At 49.5% G+C, this 10,182-nt stretch overlaps 1 non-coding gene and 1 gene segment (V, D, J or C); one reads left to right on the forward strand and one right to left on the reverse strand.

Annotated features, from left to right (window-relative positions):
• Positions 1-396: 396 nt before the first annotated feature.
• TRNAS-ACU lies at positions 397-478 on the reverse strand. The gene has a single exon. It is a non-coding gene; the product is annotated as a tRNA-Ser (tRNA).
• A 5,015-nt stretch (positions 479-5,493) lies between these two features.
• On the forward strand, positions 5,494-5,989 carry LOC123024875. The segment is given in 2 exon segments: positions 5,494-5,575; positions 5,661-5,989. Coding segments are annotated over 2 exon segments (375 nt in total).
• The last annotated feature ends 4,193 nt before the right edge of the window (positions 5,990-10,182 follow it).

A 10,182-nucleotide genomic window follows, 5' to 3' on the forward strand; every position in this document is an offset into this window, starting at 1 on the left:
AGAAATGGAAGAGTAGATGGGCAAGTGGCCCGGACAGGGTGCAAAGCAAGGAGAAAGAATGGACTGCCACAACCTCGCTTCCCCTAGTAGCTGAACTCTGTGGCCTAAGAACTTAGTTTACCTGAGTACTAGGGTGGCGGAGTACAACACAGGAGTGGTCCTGAGCCTCCTGGTCGGCGAGGAGCAGGAATGGACACGGTGGGAGAAAGGAAGAAGTCAGAAATTGAAAGTGTGTGTCAGGGGGTGAAGTCAAAGAAACATAGAAACGGAGTGAGTCAGAAGGGGGTCTCCCAGGCCATCTAGTCTGACCCCTGGCTCCCGTCAGCTCTGCTCATGACATGCCCAACATGTGCATGTCCAAACTTGTTTTTTGGTTGAAACGACTCTTACTGTTACCAACAAGGATGGGATTCGAACCCACGTGTGCAGAGCACAATGGATTAGTGGTCCATCGCCTTAACCACTCGGCCACCTCGTCCTATAGAGCAGTTGATGTGCAGATTTCTCTGGCAATCACTCTCTGGGGACACAAGCATACCTCACTGCATGGCCTCAGCACATGGCTGCTCCTCTCTATCAACCAAACAGGGGCAGCAGGCTCACACATGTGCATGCACACTTAAATGAGTTTAGTCATGAAGAAATGGAAAGAAAACATGTCTAAAATCGGCATCCAGTTTTCCTCTTATTTGGCTTAACCGTCCCCATGAAGGTTTACTGCAGCGGTTTGCTGGCTGACTGCATCTGTCACTCAATCCTTTGAATCTCCAAAATGCTTCCCTCTGATTATCCCTGAAATATCAAGGGGAAACTGAGAGAGCAGTAAAAGGGGTGACCACAGCAAATTAGAGAGGATCCTGGGTGGAGAAAGAAGAAAGGTGGGAGCAGAGCAGTACGGATGCTCCGGCTGTAACTCTGGTTAGTAAACCGCAGTTGGAGGCAAAGGGTTCAGAAAACAGGGAGTGCCCCTGCTGTGTCTCTGAAGGAGAGCAAGTTGGAGCCAGAGAGTGAGGAAGGGGCAATTCCCTGGATCCCAGCTGGGGGTATGCAGAGTGCCTGCAAGGAACTCTCTGCCCTAGGGTGGGACATGGGACAATGGAAGGGTCTTCTATCAGCCAAAGGATGCACTGGGTCAAGGCACCCAGCAGACATGCTGCAGATGAGCTCCATTAGCTGTGGGGCAGGGAGAGCTGCACCCCAGTGTGGGGTGGCAGCAGTGATAGAAAAGAGTTGTGAAGGTCCTACAGCATGCTGGACTCAAGCCAAGGATTTCCAGACTTCCAAAAATGCCAGGCAGGGGTGGCCCAGTCAAAGTCTTACATGGCACTCGAGGCACTTTTCAGGAGTGTAGCCATGTTACTGCAACCATGCTTGCCTCCAACCATACCTTCCCCAGCAGTCATGCCCTTGCTTTTATCCTGATGCATATGCAAATATTCGGGGGCAGTTTCCTCTTTAAACCTGCCATGCACACTCTCCCCCCACCTAATGCAGCCTGTGCACCTGAGGCACTTTTCAATCAACACTTTCCAAGCATTTGAGGGGAAAATGAGGGTTTTCCTTCAATTTGTCTTACTTTCTGCATTTCTTGGAGGTAATTTCAGCTGAAGGGAAAAGCTGCATTCAACGGTTATTATTGATGTACTTCCCATCTCTTTAAAATGTCTCTCTTTCCAGGTGCCCAATCAGAGGTCCAACTGGTGGAGTCTGGAGGAGATGTCAAAAGGCCAGGAGAGTCCCTCCGCCTCTCCTGTCGAGCCTCCGGCTTCACCTTCAGCAGCTCCTGGATGACCTGGGTGAGACAAGCACATGGAAAGGGACTGGAATGGATAGGAGACATTAATGGAGCTTCCTCTACCATTCGCTACTCAAATGCAGTGAAGGGGCGCTTCACCATCTCCAGGGACAATGCCAACAATCTGCTCTACTTGCAATTAAACAACCTGAAAGATGAAGACACGGCCCTGTATTACTGTGCAAGAGACACAATGGGGGGAAGTGAATGTGCAGCCTGGCAAAAACCCTTCTCTGGATTGAACAGCAGTATCACAGCAGCACCACAGCTTAGAACATGAAGGGTTCACAAGGCAAAAAGAGCTCCAGCAACATCACCTACACCAACCAGTGCCCTGGGGACCACTTTGCAACTAACCCTTTCCAACCATTGCATGGGAAATGGATCGTTTTCCTTCCGTATAGCTTATTTGTAGCATAAAATAAGCTATACAAAAAAAATTGGGGGCAGGGGGGTAACTTCTCCTTTCACCCTTAGGACCATGGGAAGTGCCCATTCTCAACGTATCTCTCAGATCTTTTAATGTCCTTCCCAGAAGTCCAGGTTTCCCTCTGCCTTTTCTGTCCTTCCTCCCGCTTCACCTTGAGCAGCTTCTGCATGAGCTGGTGAGAGCAGCCCCTGGGAATGGACTAGAATGGAGTGTGGACACAGGGGCAGACCGGAGCTGGCAATGAAACGGGCCCCCTGAAGGGGCGCTTCACCAACCCCAGGAAGAACGGCTCCAATGTGCTGCTTCTCCAAATGAGCAGCCTCCAAGTTGAGGACCCGGCTGTGGGTGACTGTGCAGGAGACACACAGAGAGAGGACATGATTCTGAAGCCAGGTAACTGGACAGGGGAATCTGTCTAGGAGAATGGCTGAGGGCAGAGGTCCCCTGCTTTCTCAGACCAAAGGTCCATTGGGTCCAGCTTCCTCTTCTTCATGCTTTCCAGCCAAGAGATTGCTCAAAGCAAGGACAGAAAGATCCAGGTGATGCCCTTTTTGCTTTCTACACACTGATTTCCTGAAGGAAGAACTCCAGTGTGAAGAAATTCCAGGATTTGTACTGACTCACAGGTGGTGAAGTAAAGGGCTCTGTAAGGGAGGCAGGAGAGCAAGCAGGTTACAAGGAAGGAGAGGAGACATCACTCCAGGTGCTTTGTCAGGGCCTCTCCACCATCCGCTGTTCATAAGAAGGAAATCACAGGTTCTTGTGCACTCAGTGTTCCTACCTGAGTAAAAGAGGATGCTTCTCTCACAGGGGCTGCTGGGATGCAGGGAAACAGTGCCGAGATGGAACAGGAACCCTAGAAGACACATGGCTCAGGGAAGCACATGCTTTTCTGCGCACCATGGGAACCACCCTGGGCTATGTGTCCTGTTGTGTGAACCAGGCCATGCTCTTTAGTAACCAAGAAAGGAGGCATGGGTCCACTGGATAATTTCTGGGTACCACAATCACTTCTGTTGCCCAACGCCAGAGAACATCCTCCCCCCCCCCCCCCCCCGCATGATACAAACACCAGTATTTCTGCTTTACGTTTACTTCTATATCCACACACAGGTTCCACACACATTTTGATGGCTGAGCTGTGATGTTTACCATCCCATACTCTTTGATTGAAATGAACCTTCTTGCCATCCACGTTCCTCCCAGAATCCCAGCTGCCTATTCACCACAGCTGCTTGAAACCATCATTCACCTTCTGTCACAGCACACAAACCCTCCATGCTCAGAGAGATGCAAACCAGGAGGGCCTGCTGGGAGCTTCTATCCTGAGGAAAAGGATAAAAGAAATGTGAATGGAAATGGCCAACAACCTCCGATTGTTCATAAGCAAGTACATGGATCTTTGCAAAGACAACATGTGTCTTCAGCAATAGATTGCCAAATAATCCTGAGGGTGTTTTCTGCAACCATGCAGGCAAATGTTCAAGACTGCTTCCTCCTTCAAGTTTTTGTGCAATCTCTCTGCAACTACCACAGTATTCTGGGTGCCTGGGACAACTTCTGCTGAACCATTTTGGACCATTACCTGGGCAAATGATATTTCTGCTTCAATTACTTGTCTTTTCAACAGATCAGGGAGGTAAATTTGACATTTAAGATAAAGAAGGCTGACAGACGTGTTGAGTTTATCCACATTTCATGTCTTCAAAGGCCTATCTTTCTAGACTGCCAATCGAAGATCCAGCCAGTTGAATCTGGCCCTGATGTCAAAAGGCCTGGAGTGCCCCTTCACCTCTCCTGTCCAGCCTCCCACTTCAGCAGCCCTGAAGGGAACTGACTCAGAAAAGCCCCTGGGATGAGCCTAGAATGCTTAGCCTACAAACTATCCGCTCACTCTTCATGTGCAAAAGGCAGAGTGGGAGGAAGTGAATCTACAGCCGGGTGAAAAGCATTTTCAGTCAGGACCGTATGTCATGTCTATTGAAGGAAACTGCTCCATAATGAGATTTATTTGGGCTTTCCCTGCAGGGGACACTGCGATCAATGGTGCTGGAGTGAAGCTGTGCTTGTAACCCCAGAAAAGCTCTGCAGCTTGCACGACAGCCTCCAGCTCCCATCTGCAGACCCACCTGGAGGAAGGCCATAATGCAGGCAGAGCACACTGTCTGAGATCAAGCCCCATGTGCCCCGGACTTCTCTTCCCGAAGGACACTTTTCTCACAGTCTAGACAGTTTGTTCTGCAGCAGAATATTGATAGGAAATTGGGAGAGGGAGAGAGAAAGAGAGAGAGTAAAATTGGTCCTGCCACTGCTTGATGAGTGGATTTCCCTGTCAGCCTCTCACCCTATAACCACCACACTGCATGGCTGCTCTCCTCCAGCAGCCCAGAGGGGGCAGCAAGCACACACGAATGATGAATGTCAACTGCCTTTATCCATGCATGATGGGATATAAATACATGTTTGAGAGAGTCATCCATGAGTGACCTTCTGAGACTTCAGCTGCCTCCACAAATGATCCTTGTAATTGTTTGCTTGCCAACGGCTCCTGCCCCTCCATCGTATCAGGCCCCTAAGATGCCGGCTATGATGCATTGTGGGCAGTCAAGGGAAGAGTGCAAGGGAGGGAGCATACAAATGCTTTCAAATATGGTTATCAGAGAATTCGAGAAAGAGCGAGCTGGAAGGGGCCGGGAGGGAACCTGCTTAGTGCAGGACACCAAGTTCAACCTTCCCTGTGGACAACCATCCTGGTGTGAAACAAGGAAAGGTGAAACTGAGAGAGAGGAGTATGTGCTGGTCATTACCGAACTGGACTGAGGCCGTTGGAGCAAGAGGCCTGAGTAGAAGGAGGGGTGCCCAAGGGTATGTCTGAAAGGGGGCCTGGGAAAAAGAGGCACAGCAACTTCGTGGTTCTCAGGAGAAGGCAAGCAGAATACCTGGAGGAACTTCCTGATCATGATGCGGGCCATGGAAGGAAACCTCCATCGCATGAGACTTTGGGAAGCAAGAGTGCCATGCACATAACACCTGCCAAGAGCACACCTGAGGGCTTCCAAAAGTGTGGGGCAGAAAGAACCAGCTGCACTGCAATGAGGCGGCCCTGCTCTCAGGAGGAATGGCGTTGTGCTGCCGCAACTACATTTGCATTGGGCCATAGATTTGTGGGTGGTCACGATTTATCCTGCCGCATATGCAAATGTTCTGAGGCTGGTTCCACTTTAAATCCGCCAGGCACAGTCTCTAACCACTCCGTACCTGGCACAACTTTTCAGTCAATTCTTTCAAACTATTCTAGGGGAAAATGATAATTTTGCTTCATCTGGCCTTGCTTTCAGCAGGCCTTGGAGGTAATATTCTTTCCACAAAAGGGATTTGCTGCATGCAAGGTTTTTATATACAGACTAAGTCACTGTCAAATTCCTTTCCTTCTAGGTGTGCAGTCAGAGGTGCAACTGGTGGAGTCTGGTGGGGATGTCAAAAGACCCGGGGAGTCCCTCCGCCTCTCCTGCCAGGCCTCTGGCTTCACCTTCAGCAGCTATGGCATGCACTGGGCCCGCCAGGCTCCTGGGAAGGGCCTGGAATGGGTAGCCTCTATCAGTGTACATTCCATTCTCACATACTACGCGGACGCCGTGAAGGGGCGCTTCACCATCTCCAGAGATGACTCCAACAGCCTGCTGCATTTGCAAATGAGCAGCCTCAAGCCTGAGGACTCTGCAGTGTATTATTGTGCAAGAGGCACAGCGGGAGGAAGTGAATGAGCAGCCTGGTGAAAAACCCCTTCGGTCTTTGCAGCATTCCATGGCCATTGAAGGAAATTCATTTGAAGAGAAAACAGTATTAACCTGTCCCAACACACACCCCTTTACTCTGTGGAGGGGAGATTATTGGTTAGAAAGTTATAAAGGTCTTGGCTTTTCTCCTTGCAGCTTATTTTGTTCAAAAAGCGATTTATTGATCGGTTGCTGGATTTGCTTGAAAAGAAACACATTTGTTAGGTTTGTGTTTGGAAAAACTTGAATGCTCTTTTGCAGCCCATGGAAAACTCTTTACAAGCACATCAGCGCTTGTGCTTTTGAGCACACATCATATGCACATAGCAAAATACGGGCTGGGAAAAAAACACTAATGTGTGTCCATATTTGATTTCAGGTGGTGCAGGTTTTTAAATGTATTTATCCATTTAAACCAGAAAGTCTGTCTGTCTGTTTGTCTTTCAGTCAGTCCGTCCATGCAGCCAACAGAGAGACAGACAGACAGAAAGACAGAGAAACACAGAGAGGAAAGTTTGATGCAGAGTGAATCTGTCCCAATCTTTAAAACAGAAAATGCAATGCTTTTTCTCACTTTATTTCCACCATCTCTCTGGCCCATGGAAACCCAAGTTGGGTATGTGAACAGAACCCATAAAGCTGAAACGAGTTCATGGAATCTAGAAAATAAAGGGAATGGCTATAATATAATATAATAATATGGGTAAGCACATTTGAGAGACTTGTGAGCCATTTGGAGAGAAGCTTGTGCTCAAAGCGCCACTCCGGGAGGTCTTCTCCTAGTTCTGACTGTGGGGCTGGGGAAACCCCAGGACTTCAGACAAGATGTAGTCCCTTCTGCTCAGAGTGCTGGAAATACAGTTTCTCATCCATGAACTCAAGCATGTCTTTCCAAACTGCTTATCCCAGTGTTGCAGGAATCAAACTTCCCTCTCTCCCAAACCCGGAAGAAGCTACAAATATAAGAAATAGACATGGACTTTGCTTTAGCCCTAAAGCAGAAGATTTGAAATATTTGAGGCACAACTGATACATCACTCAAACCCGGTGTCAGATGTTCCCGGAAACAAAATCTGTCATTGCTGTCCTATGGCTCTGTGTGTGTGTGTGTGTGTGCATGTGTGTGTTGCTTTACTTAATGTAAAGGCCGTCAGAAGGCCATCAGTCCCAAAGTTCTGCTCAGTGCAGTATACCAAGTCCAACCATCGCTGAGGGCCACCATCTGGGTGTGAAGCAAGGAAAGCTGACAGACTATGAGCAGGTCATTACCCAGTTAGATGGAAGCTGTTGGAACCAAGAGGCTTGAGGGGAAAGCGGGGTGCTCCAGGTGTGTCTGAAGGGGGGCCTGATAGAAAGAGGCAGAGCATCTGCCATGCTTCTCAGTAGGAGGCAAGGGGAACACCTGGAGGACTTCCTGGTCATGATGTGGGTCATGGCAGGAAAGACCCATAGCCAGAGCAAGGGGGCTTGAGGAAGCAAGACTGCCATGCAAAGAACATACATCAAGCCAACAGCTAAGGGAATCCATAAGTGTGGGAGATAAAAACTGGCTGGAGAGCAACATGGCAGCCATGGTCTCAGGAAGAACACAGTTGTGCTGCTGCAACCTTGTTTGTGTTGAGTCATCAATTTGCAAGTGCTTTTCTCCTGCTGCACATGCAAATGTCCGGAGGCTGATCCTCTTTAAACCTGCCAGGCACACTCTCTGTCCAGTCTGCACCAGGGACCAAGTTCAGTCAGTTCTTCCAAACTATTATGGGAGAAAATGATAATTTTGATTCAGCTGGCCTTACTTTCAGCAGTCCTTGGAGGTAATATTCTTTCCTCAAACTGGATTTGCTCCATGGAAAATTTCAATATATGCACCAGGTCACTGTATAATCCCTTTCTTTCCAGGTGTGCCTTCAGAGGTCCAGCTGGTGGAGTCCGGAGGAGATGTAAAAGGGACTGGGGAGTCCCTCCGCCTCTCTTGCCAGGCCTCCGGCTTCACCTTCAGAAGGTCCCCCATGGCCTGGGTGCGCCAGGCTCCAGGGAAGGGCCTGGAATGTGTTGCCATTCACACTGGATTAATAGGTAGAGCTGGACCCATCAGATACTATGCAGACTCGGTGAGGGGGCGCTTCACCATCTCTAGGAATGACTTGTCCAACATGCTGTAAGTGCAAATGAACAGCCTGAAGGCCAAGGACACGGCGATGCATTACTGTGTAGGTGGCACAGTGGGAAGAAATGAAGGTGCGGCCAGGAAAAAACCCTCCTGTGGTCCTGGGACTTTGCCTGGTGTTTCCCTGCTGCAGACTGAACAGAGGAAGGGGCTGCCAGGCTCTGTTCCCAGTCACTCTTTTCCCAGAACGAGCCACTGAGCTTTGTGCACCTCCAGAGGCATCGATTGAAAGGGAACAATACTCTACTAATAAAGCCACTGTGGTTTAGCAGTTAGGAGCATCGGACTGGGCCTTCAGTGAGCTGGGTTCATGTCCCTTCTCAGTCATGGAGCCACCTGGGTGACTCTGGGCCAGGGAAGGACTCTCAGCCCAGCCCACCTCACACGGGGCTTGTTGGAAGGCTTAGGCTGGCAACAGGAAGAGGGGAATGATGTCACCTGCTTACACTTCTTGAAAAGAAAAATGTTGGTATCCAAAAGAATACATAAATCTATAAAGACATCATCCTTGAGATTAAGCCTGTAGGCAAATAGTTCCTCCTCCTCTTTGTACTCCATTTTGTTTAAGCTAAGCTGTTATTCATCTTTGGCTGTAGAATGATGTAATTCACGGCCACAAGGAATGGGGGTGGCCATCAAGATTCTGAGGGAGGTGGCTCTCTAGGGCCACTGGCCTTGCTGGCTTTGTAGCCTCTCTTGAACCGGAAGTGCCAAGCCAGAATGCCCCAGTTCCTGGGGGCTTGACCCAGTGGAGGCCATGCCCCTGTCCTGCCTGAGGACCCCTGTGGTCAGCTGACTTGCTGCCATGGGTACCGAGAATCGGTCTGTGGGTCTGATCCAGCATCTCATATGTTGTCTTCTCCTGTTCCTGGCCTGTGGAACCACACAGGAGCCGCATGCAATTGAACCATGGTGGTCATCATCCACAGAATACCTAGAATGGCCTTATCCCTCTTCCTCAGTTCAACCTTGGCCGGGAGGATACTGCGCTCCATGGCACTGGAGTGAAGCATAATTTGAACCCCAGAAAAGCTCTGCTCCTTGTACAGCAGCCTCCTGTTCCATTCTGCAGATCTACCTGGAGGAAGACAATAATGTGAGCAGAGGCAGGCTGCCTGAGACCAACCTCCATACAGCCCAGACTTCTCTTCCCAAAGGACACATTTCTCACAAAGTTATCTAGGCAGCATGTTCTACAGCAGAATATTCATAGGAAATTGGAAGTGAGATTGCCACTGTTGGGTGAGTGGATTTTCCTGCCAGTCTCCCACCCCATGACTGGACTGCATGAATGCAAATGAGGCAGTAAGTGCACAAGAATGAAAAAGTTAAATGCATTCAGCCATGCAGGGTAGGCAACAGCATCATAATTTGAAGAGGACCCATCTGGAGTAGCAGCTGCTCTGTGAACCTTCCATGGGGATGTTTGCTTGCCAACGGCACCTGCCTATCCTTCCTGTCAGTCCCCTGAGATGCTCCCCAGGATTCATTGCAAGCTGTCAAGGAAAGAGTGAAAGGGAAGGAACGCACAAATATTTTCCAGAAATGTTATCAAGGAATCAAAGGAGCATTGGATCGTAGGATCGTAGGATCATAGGATTCTATGGTCATAGGATGATAGTGTTGGAAGGTGCCAGAAGGCCATCAGCCACAACCCACTACCAGCAGCAGGACTCCATGTTCAACCATCCCTGTGGGCAGCCATCTTGGCAGGAAACAAGGAAAGCTGGGAGCAAGAGAAAGGACTGTGAACAGGTCCTTCCTCAGTGAAAGGGAGGCAAACAGCTTTGAATGGAAAAAGAGGTGTCCCCATGTGTGTCTCTGATTGGGAGCTTGAGGGAAGGAGGCAGAGCATCTTCCACGCTTCTCACTAGGAGGCAAGGGGAAGACCTGGAGGACTTTCTGATCATGATGTGGGGCATGGGAGGAAAGTCCCATAGCCAGGGCAAGGGTGCTTTGGGAGTCAAAATGTCCATGCGTACAACACCCAACAGCACTGCAGCCGAGGACGTCCGTA

This window comes from Varanus komodoensis, unplaced genomic scaffold, assembly GCF_004798865.1.
Source record: "Varanus komodoensis strain SLA01 unplaced genomic scaffold, ASM479886v1 scaffold253, whole genome shotgun sequence".
Lineage (NCBI taxonomy): Eukaryota > Metazoa > Chordata > Lepidosauria > Squamata > Varanidae > Varanus > Varanus komodoensis.